Below are 21,133 nucleotides of genomic sequence, written 5' to 3'. Positions count from 1 at the left end.
TAATTTCTGCTAGTTTGGCTCCTGTTTCCATGGCAGGGGGGATGGTTTTAAATGTGGCCATGTTTTTTCCCAGCCATCTGAGGTTATTAGCACATCAGACCAACATGTGATACCAAATGGTTCAATTAAAACGGCCTCTCACTTTGTGATGCTGAATTCCTCTCCCAGCAAGAGGGAAACTCTTAAAATTATGCAGGAGGGCTCAGTACACTGATAAGCAGTGATTCAGCATTAACAACTCTGGGCCACGATGTATTAGACCATCAAGTCACAGCTCCCAAGGAGGAGCCAGGGCCTGGGTGCAGTGAAACCGGTGTGGCTGCTTACAGAGGACACTTCACAGTGTGAATAGGGGGTGTCATGGTGCGTAATACTCACCACAGCTCCGGCGCCTCCCTTGGTGACTAGCTCCTGACTCCTCCGGTCGCAGGCCACACACTACCACGGTCTCTCACACACTGGCCTGCAGGAACTCCAGCATCCTCGTTGTCACCCAGGCCTCCAGCCGAGTAACCCAGTGCCCCCCACTTCCGGGGCAGCAAAGTCCCTTCTTCCTAGCAGTCCTCACCAGCCTTCCTTCTCACTGCCCCATGGTTGGGTCACTCCCTCCAGGCCCTCTTCTCCGGTTCCACTCCAGGGACTCTCCCCTCGGTTGTTCTGGGCTGGGCTTGGCTCTCCTAGTCCTCCCTTGGCTCGTTCCTGCCATGCCTGGGTCCCCTTCTCTCTCTGGGGGTTACCAGCTCCAAACCCAGGGAGCAATGGTTTCCTGCAGCCTTCTGCCCTGGGCTCCACTTGCTCCTGCACAGCTGAACCTGCTTTCAGTTAGTTCCCTGCTCCCTGGCTCTGCCCCCAGGTGCAGCCTGTTTAGTTAATTGGCCTGCCTGGCCACCTCAGGCCTTCCCAGGGAGGGCAGAATGCGACTCTGGAGCCACCCCACTATGGCTGCCCAGGGGGGCCCCGGCTGGGCTCGAGTTCCAAGGGAAAGCCCCACTGCAAACAGGGCACTTTTACTTGTCCAGAAGGGTGGACTTCTCTCAGCTAAAGTGATCGACAGGTGCCCCACACATACAGCACAGACCCACGTCACAGGCACACGCCCCTATGTGGGAGGCTGCCAGATGCTACAGTGGGTGAGGGCTGCATAAAAACCAAAAGGGGGTTAACAAATGGGCGACGGGTATTCACCCAAGTGGGGGGAATATGGCCTAGAGCCAAGGGGGAAGCAGCTTCTACACTGATAGGCCCCAGTCCTGCTGTCAGCACCACAAGGAGCCGGTTGCTAGGAAACCACTGGCCTGGGTCTAAGAGCAGAATCGGGGCCTTAGGGTTGATGGGGGGCTGCTGTGACCCATCCTAGTACCACAAACTGCTGTCACCACCCTGCCCCTCCCCTAGGACAGGGTGAGTCTGGCTAGGGCCCATGTAGAAGGCGGAGAAGTCCTAGCATGCCCAGTCCCTCATTGCCATAATACAACACAGGGCAACTTGCTGGCATCCCGTCTAACCCAAACAGCTCAGCTTCCCATCCTGGAGCCATGACTCCTTGGCTCAGATGTGCTGCACACAAGGCCCTGAGGAGAATGATTGTTCCGGAAGGTGCCCCCCGGGTGACAGAGTTCCTGGGTCGTTTTTGTCTGTTCAGGATCAGACATGGCTATGAGGGTCATTTTGCCCTCCTGTCCCAAAATAAACTGTTGCCCAATGGTCTATTTATAAGGAGCTGCATCACCTCAGCAAACAGGTTCCGCGTGAGGTCAGCAGGACCGAAGCTGAGGGTTGTTTGGGGACAAAGATTTTTCCCTCGCAGGCTTCCAAGCAGCTGCAACCATGCAAGGCTCAGAGTTACTTTAAAAAGGACCTTTTACCACAGCAAGCAGGCTCCCCGAGCACACTCTGTCCCTGATGCATTATTGCTCTAGCTCAGGGTATAGATCTGAGCCCCAACATACCCTCGAATTGCAACTTACAGGTCAGAAGCCGCTACAGCCACAGGTCAGCGTAGCGTGATGGCGCCACATCAGATAGGAGTTCCTGTTCACAGGTGTTCATGCACGTTTTCCTCCAGCTTCACTGTGCAGGGGGTGAATCTGACAAGAATCTCTTGCGCTGGGGGTTGAAACCAGAAAGTTTTACATTTCGCCAAAAATATAGGTCGGCCCCAAACTCACTCAGTGTGTGTATCACAGTACAATTCACAGCCCTCTCTTGTGCTGGACGCTGTACAAATGCTTAGTAAGATACAGGCTCTGCCTCAAAGAGCCAGACACAGGAAGGGTTGCTATCCCCATTTTAATGAGGCCTAAAGACATTCCAGGACAGGCCCAGGAAGTCTGTCAGAGCCAGCGGTGGAGCTCAGATCGCTCAGATTTTCTGGGTCCCAGGAAGTATCTTATCTGCAAGCCCTACCCCACTCTCTGCTGCCACTAATAAATACTGCTGGTCAGGAATTTTCTGGCAAAACATTTCATTGGAAAATGCCAGTTTATCAGAGCCAAGGCACTTTTTTTTTTTGTGAGTGAGTGAGTGAGTGAGAGAAAGAAAAAATCAATCAGTTTTGATTAATTTTGCATCTTAAAAAAACCTGGAAAAATTGCAAGTTAGCCAAATGAAACATTCTTGAAACTTTTCAAAATAAAAAAACCCTCCAGATTTACTATTCAGAACAACTTTGTTTAGAATTTAAGCTAACTAATAAAAAAATTGAAAATGACCAAAATATAAACAGTTTTAAATTAACAGACCATTTTATATATATTTGGTTTCTTGACATTTGAAATGGACTTTTATTCCACAATTCAAGATGGGAATCATTTTTTTGATCTCTCAAAAGTTTACACAGGATGAGACAATTGTTTCCCATCCAACTCTACTAAGAAGTCTGGGAGACTTCACAAACCAGCCCTCCAAACAGGTGTACTCCACAGCATACCCCTTTCTGGCTGGATGCTACCTGCCATCAGTTCTCTGGGAATAATAAATTTCTACAGACTTGCTTTTCTCGTGCTCTTTTCCTCCTCTTACATACCTGAAACAACCCAAGTAAATGATAAAGGCGTGTGTGTGAGAGAGAGAGAGAGATGCTGACAAAGCAAAGGGTACCAACCAGACACAACAGCAACTGTACCACACCAGTGCCAAGACCTGGGGAGAGCCAATGGCCAACCTTCGAGACCAAGGGAATGAGAGTTTCCAGAGTGACTGACCTGTTAAGAAAATAGAGTTTGTCCCTTTGAAGTTAATGAACCATGTAAGCCTTTGAAAGCAGAGCCTTGTTTATTTAGGCGCAGCAGCTCATGTGGATGAAACACACACAGATTCTGTGCTCACTGCTAATTTGAATGAAAGATCAAATACGCTTCTGGCCAGAGCCAAGCAGGCCATGGCATGCTGCAGTTCGTAGGGCGAGACGTGTGTTCCCTTCTCCTTGTGAAATCTTCAGCCGCCTTTCAGCCACTTAAACATCACGGAGAGTTATTCTGAAATACCGCCTCAAACACCGTCCTGGTTCAAGTCGGTGGGCATCTTTCCCTGGACTGTAGCTCAGAGCCCAGATTTTCAAAAGATTTCCATCTCCACAGAGGCTCCAAAATAAGGTGCTCGACTCCCAGAAGATCTCAGCATGGGGGGTGCGGTTGGAATGCTGAAAACTGATTATGGGTTCTGAGAGCTGCCTTGGCATGCAGCTCTCCCCCCCCCACACACACCCCCAAAGTCAAGGCACAAAAAGAGCCCCCTCCCTACTCTACAAGTACTGTAATCTCCATTGTCTGCCCAAAGCCTTAGCCAGTCACTCCATTATAAATCCAGGACCTGGATCATTCAGTCCTAAGGTGATTGCGTTGAATTTGTAAATGAACTCCAGTTCAGCTGTCTCCCTCTGTAACTGGGTGATCAAATTCTTTTCTTGGAGGATGGCTAATTTGAAAGCCGTGATTGAATGTCCAGGGAGGTTAAAATGTTCCCCTATAGGCTTATGTGACTTACCATTCCTGACGTCTGATATGCATCCATTTATCCTCTGGCACAGAGACTGTCCAATTTGGCCAATATTCATGGCAGAGGGGCATTGCTAACACTTGATGGCACATTAGGATACTGGTTATCAACTGGTTAAAGCATTGAAAAAGCAGTTTCCCCTCTTTGAATATTCCCATCTCTAGACCAAATGCTGTGAATGAGCCATTTCCATCCTTACTTGATTAGCTTCATTAACACAAGCAGCTTCCTCCTCATATATACACCTAGGTCTGTTACTTCCACTTCAATTCATCTGATTCAGTGGTGGTCGCTGCTCCCATCACTAACTAAATCTGTTGGTCTGTAAGGTGTCACAGAACTCCTCGCTGGTTTTGCAGGTACAGACTAACACTCCGAGACTGTCGGAAGACAGGATAACGGGCTAGATGGACCTTGGATCTGACCCACTGTGGCCATTCTTATGTTCTAAAAATTCTTCATCAACCGAGCTACTGCCTCTCCAGGGAGCAGATTCATTTTAGGGATGGGAAATACCTGCCATTGCTGTAGCAACATTTGCACTATCACATCGTAGCTGTGCCGCTGCAAGATTTATAGGGTAGACATGCCCTTAGGGTGTCTATATTTTCTCTTTTGGGGTGCACAGAAAGCTCTGTGGGGGACCGCAGGGTTGGAAGTGGGATGAAGCAAAGTGAAGAAAGGGAGAATAGTTGATGGGAAGAGTTGGAACAATTTACCACAGGTCCATCACTGGCAATTTTCAGTTCAAGACTGGATCTAAAGTAAATAATGTAGGAATTATTTTGCGGGAGGTCTCTGGCCTGTATTATCCTGATAATCACAGTGGTTGCTTCAGGCTTGAAATCTATTATTTTTTATTTATTTATTTATTTATTTGCAATAGCAGATGCCAATTCATTTTTAAAAAGTTTCAAAATACTTGAAACATTTCTCAGGGTTTTGGTTTTTTAAACACATTCTGGTTTTCTGGTTGCAAACAACTTTTTTTTTTCCCCCAAACTTGAAGTTAAAAATTCTATAAACTATTTGCCAAACAAAATGTTGGAAATGAAAATGTTTCAACATCAAAATTCAGTGTTTTAACTTGACCCCCAAACTGTTTCACTGTTTAATGTTTGGTTCACAGACATTTTCAAGATTTTGTCTTGTCATCCCAGCGAGGGACAGAATCATAGTTTGATGGCTCCTATTTTTTGTGAGTATCAATCTGTTTGCGGTGGAAAACAATAAGAACGGCTACTCTGAATCAGACCAAAGGTCCATCCAGCCCAGTGTCCTGCCTTCCGACAGTGGCCAGTGCCAGGTGTCCCGGAGGGAATGAACAGAACAGAGAATCATCAAGTGATCCCTTTCGTCACCCATTCCCAGCCTCTGACAAACAGAGGCAAGGGATACTATTTATACCCACTCTGGCTAATAAATATTGATGGGCCTATCTTCCGTGAATTCATCATCTTCTTTTTTAATCCTATTAAAGTCCTGGCCTTCACAACATCCTCTGGCAAGGAGTTCCACAGGTTGACTGTGTGCTGTGTGAAGAGTCAAAGTAGAATTGGTTAGTAAGGCCACCGATTATTGATGGGAAAACACAAGATTCGGGGGCTTGCATGTGGGCTGGCATAACCCTTCCAAAAATAAATAAAACATAAATACCCTGAAAGAAAATTCAACATCCAAACTTTGGCAAGTTATACTCCATGGTAAGTCTAAAGCAGAAATAGGTCCCCTGTGGGAAATATTTACCAACTCAAGTGTGCCCCGGACTATTGTACTGGATGGAGGAGACTGGAATACAGCGTGTTCTGCTAGCAACCTTCCATGTGTGCTGGGGACAGAAGCAGCAATGAGATCATAGAGCTCTAGGATGAGACTTCTAAACAAATCCACAGGCTCCAGCAATAGTCTATCTATAGTTACTTCAATCTTTGTCCCCAGTGGGATGGCTTTATAAATAAGCTGTAATGCAAGATTTCAGCTGGGTTGCAGACAAAAGGACCACATCCCGCTGGCACTTGCTTTCTGTCCCGGTAATTCTGAGCAGTGTAATTGGATTAAAAACCGGCCTCTGGGTCTGGTCTCAGTTTCTCTTAGGCCAGTGGAGTCTTTATGGAATCTAACAATTGTGGTCTGAAGGAAAGAGCAGAGCGGGCAAGGGGGCAGGGATCTGGGAGGTTAACCCGATAAGCATCGCCCTTAACAGACGAAGTTACTGGCTCCGGTTAACTGGTGGGGGGCTGGAGCAGAGCCCTGAGACCATGCACAGCACCTGACAACTCCTCCCCAGCAGCTGGTCTATTCCAACTAGGAGAATGGTCCCTCTACTGTGCTTATGTAACAAAGGGGTGTGGGATCTGGCTGTTTGGAAAGGAATCACAGCAGTTGGGAAATTGCAAACCACAGGGATCATCCTTGAAATCTTTTGCATTGAACGAAAGAAAGAAAGACCATTTGCCTGGATCCTGGACCCTGCACAGGTATGCAGAGGAATCAACCCTAAGTGTTCAAAAGCCATGAACCAGACCCCCAAAAATCATGAGGCTTTTATTGTTTGCCTTCTAGTGCTTAACCCTTTATGGGTCCTGCTTCCAGGTTCTCTCTGCCACCCTGATCACTAGAAACATTTTATTTTTAAATGAAAGTGGAGGTGCTCCTGCAATCACCTTACTCCAGCAGCTGAGGACTTAGATCCAATACCATGAAACTCACAATAAAATATGAGAGTTGGCAGCACTCCCTCCTCCCCCTCTCCTCTGCCAATATTTTCATGGAAGCTGTGGGGACTCTGCACGCCAGTCCACTCTGGCCCCCAGGGCAGCAAAGCAGTAAGCCAGGTGCTTAAGTCTCACTGATCCACAGTGAATGGGACTTAAATGCATGTGCAAAGGAATCTGGATGAACTGGTGCCTTGTGCATCGATATCTGGTTTTGGGGAACTGATCCGAACGGTTCTGGCCCAGAGGTTGCAAAAAACCCACCCAGTTTCCATTTTAAGAGAGACGACCATGGAAGCAGCTTCCCTATGAAAAAGCGAATCACAGCCAGTCTCTGGAGCCGGCTAGTCCCTTAGAGTGTCGTTCATTCCCCACCTTGCACCTAACCAACTCCATTCGCCCTGCAAGTGCTGGGATCATTTCCTGCCCAGTGTGCAAGCTCCCTTCTTTCCCTTAGCAACCAGTGGCTGGATGCTGGCAGAGCTAGGCCCAAGGCCCAGAGGGGAGGCCAACAGCACCAAAACGAGGCAGAGAGCAGGAGCGGGGAGCGGCGTGGGTGGGGGAACTCTTTCCCACTGAAAAGCAATCCCCTTACACTCCAGAATGCGCAGCTCGCACAGAGGTGTGGGGACTATTTTCTCAGGTCATCTTTTTTTTCCTAGGCAGGGTTTCCTCTCCACGGTTCTCACCCTGCAGCGACACCTGCTGGGGGAGCCCAACTAAAACAACATACATCCCCAGGCACTGAAGTGGCTGCATTGGCCACAGGGGAAAGATCTACATTCTGCAAGATCAGCCCCTTTCTCCTCCGAGCAGTGCTGCAGCCTTCCATGGGATTACTCAAGAGGCTTACCCAGGCCCCTAGCTGGAAGCCAAGCCTCTGCTGGCATCACCAGTGTTAAAGCTCCCCAGGATTCCAGGGGGTGTCCCCCACCCCATTAAGCAAAGGCGTTAGACCTCCTTGGAGCTACTGACTCAGCTAGAACTCAGGGTGCTCCTGCATCCCTGGGTGAAGTGGTTTCCTGCATATACAGCCAGGGGGCTGGAATAATTTCATTCCAGGGGTGCTGAGAGCTGTTGAACCCAACTGGAAAGCCGAAACATTATGGAAACCACGTCGAGTCAGAGGGTGCGGAAGCCTCCCCCCCCCCCCTGCTCCGCTCATTCCAGCACCAACAGGTACACAGGGTTTATAGTTCGGTTCAGTGTCTCTCAGCATCCCACTGTACATGCTGCCTCAGTACCCCAGCAAGGGGCTTGCAGCTTAAAGCAATAGAAGTAAATTAACAGTGCAGGTCTGTTCACTGCCTGTCTCACAGTCCAAGCAATTATCTGCATTACTGCAGCTCCGTTCTGCTGGGGGCTGCACAGACAGGGAGGGTGCTGCCCTGGTGAGCTCAGACATCAGACACAGGGCAGGAATTAAGTCACACGGCACAACAGGGGCAGGGCCACGGGGATGGCCCATGTCTCCAGAGTCCCAATGAAGTGATCTTGCCCCTAGGTTATGCTGCCTCCGCAAACACAGGAACATAAGATCAGCCAGGCTGGGTCAGACCAAAGGTCCATCTAGCCCAGTGTCTTTTGACAATGGCCAATGCCAGGTGCCACAGAGGGAGTGAAAAGAACAGGGAATCATCACGTGATTTCTCTCTGGTCATCCATTTTCAGCCGATGACAAACAGAGGCTAGGGACACCATACCTATCCATTCTGGCTAATAAGCATTGATGGACCTAACCTCCATGAATTTATCTAGTTCTGTCTTTTTTTTTAATCCTGTTATAGTCTTGACCTTCACAACATCCTCTGGCAAGGAGTTCCACAGGTTGACTGTGTTGTGTGAAGAAATACTTCCTTTTGTTTGTTTTAAACTGCTGCCTATTAAATTAATTTGGTAACCCCTAAGTTCTTTTATTATGGGAAAGAGTAAATAACCCTTTTTTGTTCACTTTCTCCACACCAATCATTTTTAGAACTCTAGCATACCACTCCTTAGTTGTCTCTTTTCCAAGTCAAAAAATCCCAATCTCATCCATCTCTCCTCCTATGGCAGCCATTCCATACCCCAATTACTTTAGTTGCCCCTTTTCTGAACTTTTCCCAAGGCCATGGATTTAATTGCATTTCCAAATCAGCAACCAGTTTATCCAAGCAGGGCAGGAGAGAAATCCTGAACTGTCTGTGCCCAGAGACACCTGGCCTAGAGATGAACATATGGGAGACAAAAGGGTCAACTAACACTCATGCATCAGGCCATGCCCTTCTTAGCAGCAAGGACAGGAAGGAATTCCCCTATCACACAGGCATCAGTCTGCCAGGGTACCTGGCTATTTCTGCTGCAGCACTGCTTACACCCATGCTTGTCGGCAGAAGGCCCAGATTCTGCCCACACTTACCCACCTACCTAACTTCCAGCCTGTGCGTTGCTCTAGTGAAATCCAGGAGACCTGAGGCAGGTGCGTCACTGTTCCCAGGACAGGGGCGGAGGGGTTAACTGGCTCCTTTTTGCAAAGGGCTGCTTTGGAGAGGAAAGGCCCAGGAACAGAGTGTGCAGCTAGAGCTGGGAATCAGGAAACCAGTTCTCAGAAGGGGTAATGGAGGTACAGTGAACCCCAGAATGTTTGCCTGAAAGCATGCTGAGAAATTAGATCCCAGTGTAGCTCCACCTAACCCCAGGGCCAAGGAGCTGCGAGACAAGTCCCCTGGACCGTCCCTCCCAGCCGGCTTTCTTCTCTGGGAACTGGGAAGGAAATCCTCCGAAGTGAAAGGCCAACGGGACTTTTGTCAGGCAGCTGCTCAGTCTCCCTCGCTCTGCCGTGCCCTGCACACCGCAAACTCACAGCCGTACCTGCCCGGACACTGCTCCTCCCCCGCTCTGAGCCAAACCAGGGCAGACTGAACCGGAGCCCCGCTTTGTGCTGCAGGCTGGACTCTGCCTTTGGGACGTGGAGCGAGATTTGCAAGAGGCAAGTGATGGGGGGGGGGGGGGGGAACCTTCCGGGCGCTGCTCGCCAGAGACTCAGCCTGGGGGGAGTCTGCGGAATCCGAACCCAGCTGCTCCGCCTGCGCCAGAGCGCTCCACAGCCCGCCCCAGCCGCGGGGGCTAGTTAGCACCAGGGCAGCAGCGTCCCCGGGCCGGGGGAGATGACAGCCCCCCTCCTCTGAGCGCGCCCAGCAGAGAGGAGAGTTAAAGGAGTCCGGCTGCGCGCGGGGCAGGGCGGAGGGGCGCCGGACGAAGTGACCTTTAAGGGAAGCGAGCGAGCTGGAAATCCTGCGCCAGTCGGGTTGGGAGCTGCGTGGTCTGGGGGGAGCTCTGGCCCGAGGCCAGGCCGCACCCGGGGCTGAGCTCTCAGCGGTAACCCCGGTGGCTAGGGCTGGCTGCTCGGAGTCCGGCTTTCTAAGGCGCCAGGCACCTACCCAGCTGGTTCCCCTGGCGCAGCGCGCAGCGCCGGGACAGGGCGCACTCCAGGCTGCCGGAAGGGCTGGGGGTCTCGTTACAAGGAAACCTTCCTGCTGCGCTCCCGGCCCCTGCTCGCGGACCCCTGTCGTCGGCCACACCCCACAGCCCCCTTGGCAGAGCGATGCCCAGACAACGCCGCTCCCCGAGGCGCTGGGAGCCCGGCGGGGGCCTGGGGAAAGCGGCACCAAGGCCGGCCCGGGACCCGCAGGCGGCAGGGTGGCCAACGTGCCCACAGAGAGAGGGGAGCGCCAGCCCCGCCGACTCTGCCCAATGAGAGCCCGGAGCGCACGGGCGCTGTCAATATTTCTAGGCTGCCCCCGAGCTCCGCGGCGCCAGTGTCCGCATCACCCGCGCCAGGCGCTCCGGCCGGCCTGGCCCCTTCCCCGCTCGGGGGCTAGCCCTCCTGGAAGGACCCCGCCGCCGGCGGCGCGTCCTGTCCCGGGCAGCCAGTGCGCCCGGGCGCATGGAGCGGCCTCCCTGGCCTCGTCTGCTTCCCGCTCCCCGCGCAGCAGCGCCAGGCGCGGAGGGGGGCACCCGCCACGCCGCGCCCGGCCCCACGGACGAGGCGGAGCCTGGCTGCCACGGGAGGGGGGAAGGGGGCCGGCCTCGTTCCGCGCCCCAAGGGAAGCTGGATAAAACTTGCCCCTGTTGTTCCTGCGGCTGGAGAGCCGCCCTGGGGAGCTATGCTCGGCCTACGCTGCGGGCAAGGCGCGGCGAGGATTCCCTTGGGCCCCGGGGGCCCCGGCTGCAGCCAGCTCCCGCGGAGCGAGGGCACGAATGCCAGCTGGCGGCTCTGCTTCGCCCTGGCCTTGGTGCTGCTGACGCTCACACCCGGCGTGGGCTCCTCGTGGTGGTAAGTGCCTGGGGGGGTCGAAGGAGCCGCAGCCCGTCCTCCCCCCCCCCCCCGAACCTCTCCCTCCCGGGCCGGCCGGGGGCCGCTCCGCTTCGGGCAGCAGCCCTGGAGCCGAAGATGCGAACGGGCCCGGGCTGTTCGGCCCCGTCGGAGCGGAGGCTTTTCCGTGGTGCCAACTGGCGGGGCTGGGCGCTGCGCCCAGCTCACCGACCCAGCCGCGTTTGGCACTAAGGGGGGGTTCCCTTCGCCCAAAGGCCCAACCCCCCCTCCCCACGGGAGCCCTGCGCGCGACGGAGCCCCCGCATTTCCCTAGAGCAGCTGCGCCCTAGGAGCCGCGTCCTGCGGGCGCTGCCCTGCGCCTTTTCCTCGCCGGTTCGCTCCTGCCTGGCACTCACCAGCCGCCCGCCCAAGCGCGATCCGCAGCCGCGCTGGGGGCAGGAGCGGGGTCCCCGCCCTTGTTACAGCAAAAGTGCCCGGGTAAAAGCCACTAAAAACCCCGGGGGGAGGCGCTGGGGAAGGCAGGCGGCTCTACGCGTCTGGTTGTTAGCGCAGCTGCGGCCCAGCCTCCCCCGGCAGAGTCGCTTTCATTCGCGGCGCTTGGTCCTCTCGCCACGCTTCGGGCTGAACCCCCACGCCCAGTCGCTGGCGCCCGCTGCGAGCGCGGATTTAGCGCCACTTTGAGAAGGGAGGCGGACAAGCCCGGCTGAGGACCCGGCCTTTGCAACGTGGCCCGGCCCGGGGAGCAGGAGCCAGACAAGCGCCCGGGCAGCTGGCTTGGTCCTGGGGCAGGGAGGTTTTCACGCTGGGCTGCCCTGCGAGGCACCCTCCCCCCGCTCAGCCCGGGCCCCCCACAAGGCGCGCGACACAGCAACACGCCCCGGCCCCGCTAGATACCGCGGCCCGAGCCCGCCAAACCGGCGGCAGGGTGCGACCCGCTCCAGACTCGCGCCCCGCCAGGCGCCTGCCCGGCACAGCTGCGCCCTGGTGGCAGCCGGTTCCGAGCCCGGCACGGGGCTCGCAGGGTCCGCGCTGCTGCTGGGCTCCGAGTCCCAGAGCTGCCCCACAGCCTGAAACAGCCCGGGGCAGGTGGGTCTTCCGCGGACACACGCGCCCTGGAGCCGCGAGCGCGCGAGCTGGGAAAGGAAAGGCGCGCCCCCGGCCCCGGCACACCTGGGGGGTAAGAGTTAGCGCTTCCGCCGCAGCCGGGGGGAGAGCCAGTCCCTTCGCCCGGGAGCCGGGCTCCAGCCCCCGCCGGCCCCGGGGCAGCCTAGCGCGCGTGTCCCCGGCGAGCTCCCCTGGGTCGGGGAGCCGCCCGCTGGCGCTCGGACTCAGGGGCCAGGCTGGAAGGTGCAAGCCTTGGGGGGCGGGGCAGCGCAGCGGGAGCCCCGGGCGGAATCGCCGCGCAGGGCTGCGAGACAGAGGAATGCTGCTGCCCCGGGCTGGCTCGGACAGGTGGCTTGTATTAAGGAGCGGAGCGCGGGCGGGGGCGCGCGAGGCTCGCTCCGCGGCGCCGGCAAGAAACAGCTTTTTCAGAAGGCGGCGCAGCGCAGCGCCGCCCTTCCCGCTGCTGCACGGGGCAGCGCCCCCCGTCCCTGGGGGCGGTGGGAGAGGTGGCAGAGCTGCTTGGGGAAGAGGGGTAAGGTCTGCGAATCCGGCTCCAGGTGTATTTGGGGGGTTGTACGGCCCCGGCCCCAACAGCCTCTAGCAACTTGCACTTCGAGCATCAGGTCCCCGCCCTGCCCCAGGGCGCCCTAAGCAGTTGAAAGTATGCGGGGCCCACACCCCTCTGCATGCGCCAAGCCTCTGAGCTCAGCCCAAAATCATGGGCGCAGCAAACATGCGGCCAGCTCGGGTTAAGCCGGCACTCAAGTCCCTGCCTAAGCAATAGAAGAGCACTTTAGCCCTACTAGGAGGCCAAGCCGGTCAGCTTCTAGGCCGAGGCACATTACTGGGCTGCACCCTCAGCCAGAAGTGGGGGAGACCAAGCACTAGGAAGGAGGGAAACAGGAGGAGCTTTTGCAGAGGGCAGGAGCAGCTGCTGCTTCTCCACTGCAGGGAAACTTGCAGTGCAGCCCAGGCCCTCTGGCAAAGCGCACCAATCCAACAAGGATTCAGGCACTGGGGCTTAGCCTAGCTAGGAAGTGGGAGATCAAGACCCAGACCCGCCTGAAGAAGAGTTTGTCTTGTTACCCAGCTTAAATACTCTGCAGCAGGCATTCCTAGGTGTCAGGTGCCTTCCGAGTCTCTCCAGCCAGCAGCAAAGGCATTCCTGGGGGTGGAAGGGCTCACACTTGCCTCCCTACCGAGATCAGTGCCCAGAGGGCCACTTTAAGGATTGCTCCAGCAGCTGGTAAGAGGGGAGAGGCCAGGCTGGCAGGAAGTGCTGATCATATGCCAGAGTTGACTGAAGAGGAAGAAGCAGTGACATTAGACACAAGGGAGGGCAGCGTGTAATAAAGTGCCCAGTACAAGGGGGCCTGGGCACTGCATAATGCAAACACCTTACAAACAAGGCTGTTCCCTGCGATGCCCAGAGAGACTCCTACAGCATCATTCAGCCCAGGTGGAGCTGAAACTAAGCAGGACAGTACATATGCACCGCCAGCCCCAAGCATCAGGTTGAGACAGGCTGACAGCACAGCTAGCTAGCTAGGAAGTCTGGCCCCACCAGCAGGGCAGGTGAGAACAGAAGAGCATCCTCTTGGAATGTGATGTTTGATGCATGAGGCTCTGAGGAAGGGAAAGGCTCAGGGACTAGTAGAGGAGCTGGACTGTTTTAGCTACTTACCAAGGAGAAGGGAGAATCACAGAATCTAAGAACTGGAAGGGACCTCAAGAGGTCATCAAGTCCAGGCCCCTGCCCTCACGGCAGGACCAAGCACCCTCTAGAAAAGCCATATTGTCCAACATGCTAGCCACTAGCTGCATGTAGCTCACAAAGTTTACATTTTCAGAATAATGTGGCTAGTTCACTGTCGCAGTAGCTACTGTAGTGGCTTCTGTTTCAGAACTGGCTGGACACCACAGATCTAGATCACCCCTAATGTTCATCTGACCTGCTCTTAAATATCAGCAATGACAGATTCCACAACCTCCCTAGAAGGGAAAGCTGGCTAACATTTGGAATAAGCAGCTATGAATATTGGCTGGTCCCAGTCGAAGTGGCTTCCAATCTTACAGAGCTGATAGGAAAAGGCCACTTATTTTTCATAGGAAGCTTTGAAAGGTTTCCTTCCCCCCTCCACCCAAAAAAAAAACGGTTTACTTGACTTTTTGCTTCTGCTGCTGCCTCTACTTTTTCCTTTTTGCTACTGAGAGAGGAGGAAAAAACCCAGAAATTGACACCACCCTTTTGTTTATGGTGGTGGTGAAACATTTTGAAAGGAACAAACATTTTCCATGGAAGTTTTCATTTAAGAAAGGCCATTTGGGATTAAAACCATTTGGAGGATTTGTTTTGTCCGGCTCTGCCCTATTTTAATAAGATTGCTAGGTTCTGCGCAAGCATACCAGATTCCTCAGAGCTCCCTCATTTCTACCTGCTCACGCACAGTACCATCCTGCCTTCTCTGCTGGTTAGAAAATGATGTTTGGTCTAAGGGCTCAGAGCCCTTCCCCCTCCTCCCACACTGGAAGCATAGCTGACATTTTGATCAAGGGCACGGGGAATGAGGATGAGATGTGATCAGCCAGGGAGCCGATAACATTTATCACCAGCTCATTTGGAGACAATGAATTCAGACAGCTGCTGCCTTCACTGTCCAGTGAGAATGAGGCAAGGGCAGGACTGTTCTGGATGGACAAAGCTAATGACCTCTCCCCCCCCCCCTTGTGCTAAACTGCAGGGCATTCTGCAGCATGGACTTTACTACTGCTTGTGAATCCCTAGACAGCCAAGGCAGAGTGGACTAGTCTGATCTCCTGCATCGCACGGGTCCGGACTCCGCCCAGATTCCTGCCATGGAGGGTGGTGTTATGTCAACCAAGTCCCTGATCCAAACCAAATTCAGATTCAGGCTGACCCAGGGGAAGAGACCCCAGACATCCTAGCTCCTGCATGGCTACACCAGTCTGACCTGAGCACAGCACAGCAGTTGGATGTTCTCAGGCTAACTCAGGGCCCCACATCTAGCTGCTCTGATGTGTCAACTCTGCAGTGAAGACAGACCCATAGAGGCAAGCACCTACATGCTGGCCCCTTGGGAGCTATGGAGTTAGAGGCAGATCTTGCCTGTGTGCCTGGACTCCCTTTCCCCAGCACTTTACAGCAAAGTGACAAAGTCTAGTACCTGTTTCCTGGAGCTTGCTGTCCGTTAGATATAGTTAGGACCCTACTCAATTCAGTCCGTTTTTGGTCAATTGCAGTCAGGCTTTTAAACTCCAAATGTCACGATTTCAGCTATTTCATCTGAAATGTCATGGTGCTGTAATTGTGGGGGTGCTGACCCAAAAGAACCGGGTGGAGGGGTTACAAGGTTATTGCAGGGGGGAGTTGCAGTACTGCTACCCTTACTTCTGTGCTGCTGCTGGCAGCAGTGCTGCCTTCTGAGCTGGGCAGCTAGAGAGGTGGCTGCTGGCAGGGAGCAGGGGATGGTATTGCCACTGCCTTCAGAGGTGGGCCAGCTTGGTCAGCTGCCACCACTCACCAGGCACCCCCCCCCCCCCCCCCCCGGTTTGAAGAACACTGGCTTTCTCCCCCATGAAATCTGCATCAGATTGTGTAAGAGCACACCAGAGCAGATGGCATGGTGAGATCATGTTTCATAGTCTGGTGAGTTTATCACCATGACTTCAATAGGACCCTAATTATGGCTCCTGACCTGCTGCTGTCCCCACAGCCCTGGTTCTGGGACTAATGAGCAATCCTAGCTCCTGAAGTGACATCCTGCTTCCTCCACTACCACTGAATTGACCTAAAAAAAGAGGAGACGCTGCACTTTCCAGAGCTGCAGTCTCAGATGCTGGGAATTCTACAGGATTCCCAGGAGACCACAGGTACTGTGTAAGAGAAGCAAACCAGTGTGTGGAGCTCATGTTAATGACAGACAACAGCTAAGTTCTTGCAATCCAGATTCTGATTGGCATGCCCCTCACCATGGTATCTGACCACCTCAAGACCTACAGTTACAGGTTTCTGCCTTCTCAAGTGATAGGAGTAAATACTTAGATGTAGGAATGTGCAGCATGCCTCCTGGGGAAGCTACAGCTTGCTCTTATGAAAGACGGCTCCTCCACTCCCAAGATGCCCCCCTTGGCTGGCAGGACTTGTTCTGGCATGAAATAGCTCTAGGGATGGGGTTTTGCAGAGCCAGAAATGGCCTCCAGGTGATAAAAGCCTGCATGGGGATTGGCACTAACACCATCCAGGCTGCAAGAAAAATTCTGCTCTTATGCAACATTGAGGTTTTGACATTTGTTTCTGTTCCTCCATGTAAGACAAACAAAACCTTTTAAAATGCTGTTGCAGAACAGTTGTGAAAAAGGCGGGTTTGGGTCTGAAAAGCTCAGGTTTCCACGGTTCCGGTCTCTAGTCAGATTTGACGAGTGAGCTTTGGATCTCAGACACTTGATAAAGCACTGGCTTCAACAAAGCTCTCGCGGTGAAATATTTCAGCATCGTTAGAGATTAAATGGCTGTTCCCTGAAAGTATCCTGGCTGGCTTTCCTTTGAAAGCTCTCCTTGTGATCTAGATAGGTTGGCAAGCACATTTGGGGGCCAGTGATATTAGTCAATACTCCTGGTGGTCCATCATCACTCAGTTTTATTAGTGCCAAATCCCTTTAGGGATTCACACACATGCCTGGCCCTAGAGGAAATACTTCTCATTTCCCCGGTTTTTAAAAGGATTTTAATTGAAGCAAGAGGGTCAATTCAGCCAACAGTGTGACATCAGGCAGACCCACATTGCTTCACAAAAGCTCCAGGAATTGGCACACGGTGCTTGTTGAAAACCATGTGTTTGCTCAAAGCCTGTAGCTCCAAATTTTGTTATTTACACTACCACAGATGCTCAGGTTCAAATGATCTGGGCTCACGCAGAGGAGCTCAGAAAGCCAACTTGAACAGTTCCTGATGCCATCGCACCTGGGTTGTGCGCTCCTCAGTGCAGTTCAAGCGGCAGCAAAGAGCGCGCTAACTAGCAACAGCAGGAAGAACGAGAGTTGTGTGTGAAGACAGCATCTATGGAGAAAGCCTCCCAACGATGGAGTGTTACTTAGCAACGCTATAGCAGCTGATCACTGGAACTGGAAAAGGAGCACCGAGGGAAACGTGTAGGTCACATTTGCACATGTAGGCAAGCCAGCTTCATATACCAAGTGACTGCAGGCCTGGGGGAAGCCCAGCTGTTCTCAGTCTCTGCAAAGCCTGACTCCAGTGCATCATTCTGTACACCAGACAGGGACTGCTGGAGGAAGGAAGAAATAAGGCCCCACAATGGGCCTCAAATCTCTTTCCAAAGATTTGGGGCAGATTAGTCAATTATGTTGCTTGTCAACAGAAAGCGCAATAAACAAATGTGGTGCAAGTAACTTAGGGGAGTTTACTTGCTGCTGAGAGCCTGGTTGCGGGCGCGTGGAAAGTCATTTGGAAACGAAGGGCTGGTTAAAGAAGAATGTACACAAGTCTATGCCCCTCACGCTGACACCCAACCCTCACACGTACCTCAGCCCCCTCTAAACTCGGAGCCACACACCCCTCCTTGGCTCACTTGTGTAATGCTAACCACAATCCTCGGGAACTACAAATATTTAATTTTGTCTGGCACCAGAGCAGATGGGAGGCATCAAACTCCCCAGAGAGAAAACAAATCTGCGGCGCTCATTCCCTGGCTCCCAAGCTCATAGGATACTAGAGGCCACTTGGGTTGCTTTAAGAGCACAGACAGCGTGGGCGATGCTGAGCTAGCACCCATGGTGTGTGCTTTGGGATTGTAGTTCAACCCCCAGGACGATGCTCCCCAAAGCCCATTCCTGAGGCACACTGGCCGTACCTGAGACAGGAAGGCAAGTCAGACATACTGTAGAAAAATGAGTCCCCTTTAAAACTGACTTCATCAGCAGAGCCCTGCAGCGAGGATGTGTGCCAGGCCTCTGCGTTGATCGGCCAGGGACCTGTTGCAGCCCTCCTCACGCCCCTTGGCCTGTCCCAGTGTTTGCTGTTAGCTCGGAGGTCCCTGGTTCACTCCCCGTGTCAGCCAAGATGGCAGCTGTCACAGCAGCTCTACACAGTTCTGCCTTAGGCCCAGTGTGCTTTAGTTTGCGCCTCTCTTCCACAACACCTGCCCCCAACTACAAAGCCATTCCTCTGTCTAGCCAGGCTCATTCCGCATGGCCAAGTAGAGGAAGGAGGGTTTGACGGGCAGGTTCCTAGGAAATGCCCCCCTCCCCCCCCAGTATAAAAGTGTAACACATGGGAGGCTGGGGTGTCACAAATCAGGAAATCTTTATGCCAAAGTGCTGTAATTCTAATTATCCGACAACGTCCTCTTGGACAAAGCCCCTCTGCCAAACCAGACAGTCTCTGCGCCAAAGGATACAAGCACACAAGTCAGACATCAGGAAGGGGAACACCCAACCTGTAGAGGGACATTGCCTGGACAATTGACAATGGATTTCAAATTAGCCATCCTTCTGCAGAGGGAGACAGCAGGACTGGAGTTCATTTACACATCCGACACTAAACTTGGGCTTGAATGAAAATCTTAACTGGTTAATGCACTACAAAAGCAATTTCTCCAATTTTGATACTCACATCTCCACATCAACTGCGACGAATGGGACACATCCAGCCCGACAACTAGCTCAAACAATTGACCGGTACTTCTTTGGCTATTATGTATACCCGGATTCTGTCATTTCCACTCCCATCATCTGATGAAGTGGTATTTACCAACCACCCCTTGTGCCCTAATAAGCCTGCTAGTCTAAGATGACTGCTTGTTTTAAAAGTCAAACCCAGCTAAAATGATCTCTGGCTGGTGGAGTAACTCAGTGTGCTTTGCTGAGGAATCGCTGGTAACAGATGGGCTCTCTCCTGCCTCGTAATCATCTCTAGTCTAACTATTTCTTAGTTCATTCTTCAGAGGAACTTTACCTAGAGCCTGTTTCACTGAGGAAAATAGAGGGTGCAGGGGAAACCCATCTGCTGTTCTTACAAGTCTACTCGCCATTATTAATAGTCACTCAAGCAGGCCCTCAAGGCCATCGTAGAGCAGGACTTTGAGCTGCTAGGCTCTGTCCAAGCACAGGAAAATCTCTGCCCCGAGGAATTTTCAATTCAAATACACAGGCTGAGGGGGAAACTGTTATGCCCATTTTGCAGATGGGGGACTGAGGCACAGAGATTAAGTGACTTGTCCAAGGTCATAAGGTGGCTGTGGCAAAGCCAGGAATCCAACCCAGATCTGAGTCCCAGCCCAGATCCAGACCCAGACCCCATCCTCCCTTTTAGAGTGACCAAAGGCCCTTATCTGAGCTCTGCAGCAGTGCGAATGTGGTAGCGGCGAGGAACTCCGGAGCCCTGCTCTGGTTCATTGTACAAGCTTGCACAAGTCCCACCGAAGCCAGTGGTCAAGGTTACCAAGCTCCAGCTGCAGTCAGAGGGTGAGGCAGATGCTCAGGTTAGGTTCCTCCGTGCATTTGCCTCCCCTCTATCAAATAGGGGAGTGGCATGAGCACCCTTTGTAAAGGGCTTTCCCATCTCAGGAAGCTGTAAGAAGTATTCTTGCTGAGCTCTTTAAACCACTAGAAAAGAGACCTCAGTGTGACAACTTTCAACCCTTACTGAGCTAGATTTTGGTAGGAGGGGGGCTGTCCCCATTACCCACTGCATTCTAACACCCCATTTGTGTACAAGAATATGCATTGGCCCAACTCCCCAACCTAGCTTCAGTTTTCTAGAACAGCCATTGCCCTGCTGGGACACCTTGGGAGAGCCCTCTCGCACCCATCGGATCTCTGGGCCTTTGACTATGGGTTTGTACAGCACAGAGCCCCAAGCTCAGTTGGGATTACAGGCACCTCAGCAATACACCCCTATAACTAACATGGTGCATCACTGGGCCACTGGCCAGTTCTTGGGGGCAAGCCCCTCAGTCTTCAGATCCAGAGGGGACCTGTCGTGTCAAGCCCGGAGATGAAACAATTCTCTGTACTAACCACATTTTGATACCACAGACATTGGGGCTGAGAGGCCATGGTCTGCACCCGGGACTGGTCAGGATTCAGCCACAGGGCTGGGGAAATGTAAAAACAAGTGGCTACAGAGCAAAGACAGCAAACACCAAATTCAATGGGGCTGGGCAGTATAATGCTGTGCAATTATTCAAAGGAGACCAGCATTTCCAACCCACGGAGCAGTGGCTCCAAGTAAGGAAATGAGGGCTGTTCATCATTCGGAGGTGTTAACAATTTTAGCAGGCCAGAATGGCTCCACTCCCAGCACGGCCTAATGCACCAGTAAGGGCTTATAAACATGTCATCCCTCGCACACAGCACCCTGAGGTCAGACAGCTTATCAGATTGGTCCCTTCTGGCCTTGGATTCTAGGAATGAATCCGGAAATGCTTTGCCAACGGCTCGAGATTCTGCATCCGCATTAGCCAGGGCCCGGAAAGGAAGAAGCCAGCAAATACCTGCAACTGCCCAGGGAACTACACCCTGTTTGGAATCTGCCCCCTGCTTTTGCCAAAAGCCACCGTGGGATCTTAAGCCACTGGAAGCGAGCAGGGTCTCCAGCTGACATCTCCCTAAGAACACCTCTTGACAGTCCTCTAGCCATGCCCTGGTTCAGTCATTCAATGGGAAGAGTCACCAGCAGCAGCTCCTTCTGGAGCAGACAGCACCACGCTAGGTCCCACATTCAAGGGACAGAAGGTTTGGCCCCTCCAAATCTAGGATTCCCTGCGACTGCCAGAGCCTGTAGCAGGCTGACAATGGGACCCACAGGGACAGCCGGAAGGAAGGGAGTATCCGCTAGCTCTCACAAATGCCGCTGTGTTGAGCATGCTGCTTATCCTGGGACTCCTTCCGGCTTCTGCTTGCATTCAGTGGCTGCAGAACGGGGAGCCCTGGCTGTCAGAGCACCCGCGAGCTACGGAGGGTTCCC

At 53.2% G+C, this 21,133-nt stretch overlaps 1 protein-coding gene and 1 long non-coding RNA gene across 3 annotated transcripts in view; one reads left to right on the top strand and one right to left on the bottom strand.

Moving 5' to 3' along the window:
• Positions 1 to 21,133, bottom strand: part of LOC149521385 (uncharacterized) — a 130,478-nt gene that overhangs the window by 97,822 nt on the left and 11,523 nt on the right. For both annotated transcript variants that reach the window (XR_016347967.1, XR_016347966.1), the window contains exon 2: positions 1,968 to 2,106. This is a non-coding gene — a long non-coding RNA (uncharacterized LOC149521385). The remainder of the gene's footprint in view (positions 1 to 1,967; positions 2,107 to 21,133) is intronic.
• WNT2B (Wnt family member 2B) overlaps positions 10,361 to 21,133 on the top strand; it is a 32,968-nt gene continuing 22,195 nt past the window's right edge. The window contains exon 1 of the mRNA XM_075910078.2: positions 10,361 to 11,025. Within this exon, the coding sequence (XP_075766193.1) occupies positions 10,856 to 11,025 (170 nt within the window). The 5' untranslated portion in view covers positions 10,361 to 10,855. The remainder of the gene's footprint in view (positions 11,026 to 21,133) is intronic.

Source organism: Pelodiscus sinensis, chromosome 27 (genome assembly GCF_052426305.1).
Source record: "Pelodiscus sinensis isolate ZL-2025 chromosome 27, ASM5242630v1, whole genome shotgun sequence".
Taxonomy (NCBI): domain Eukaryota; kingdom Metazoa; phylum Chordata; order Testudines; family Trionychidae; genus Pelodiscus; species Pelodiscus sinensis.
The sequence above is the reverse complement of the archived record's forward strand: the minus strand, read 5'-3'. Positions and strand labels throughout refer to the sequence as shown.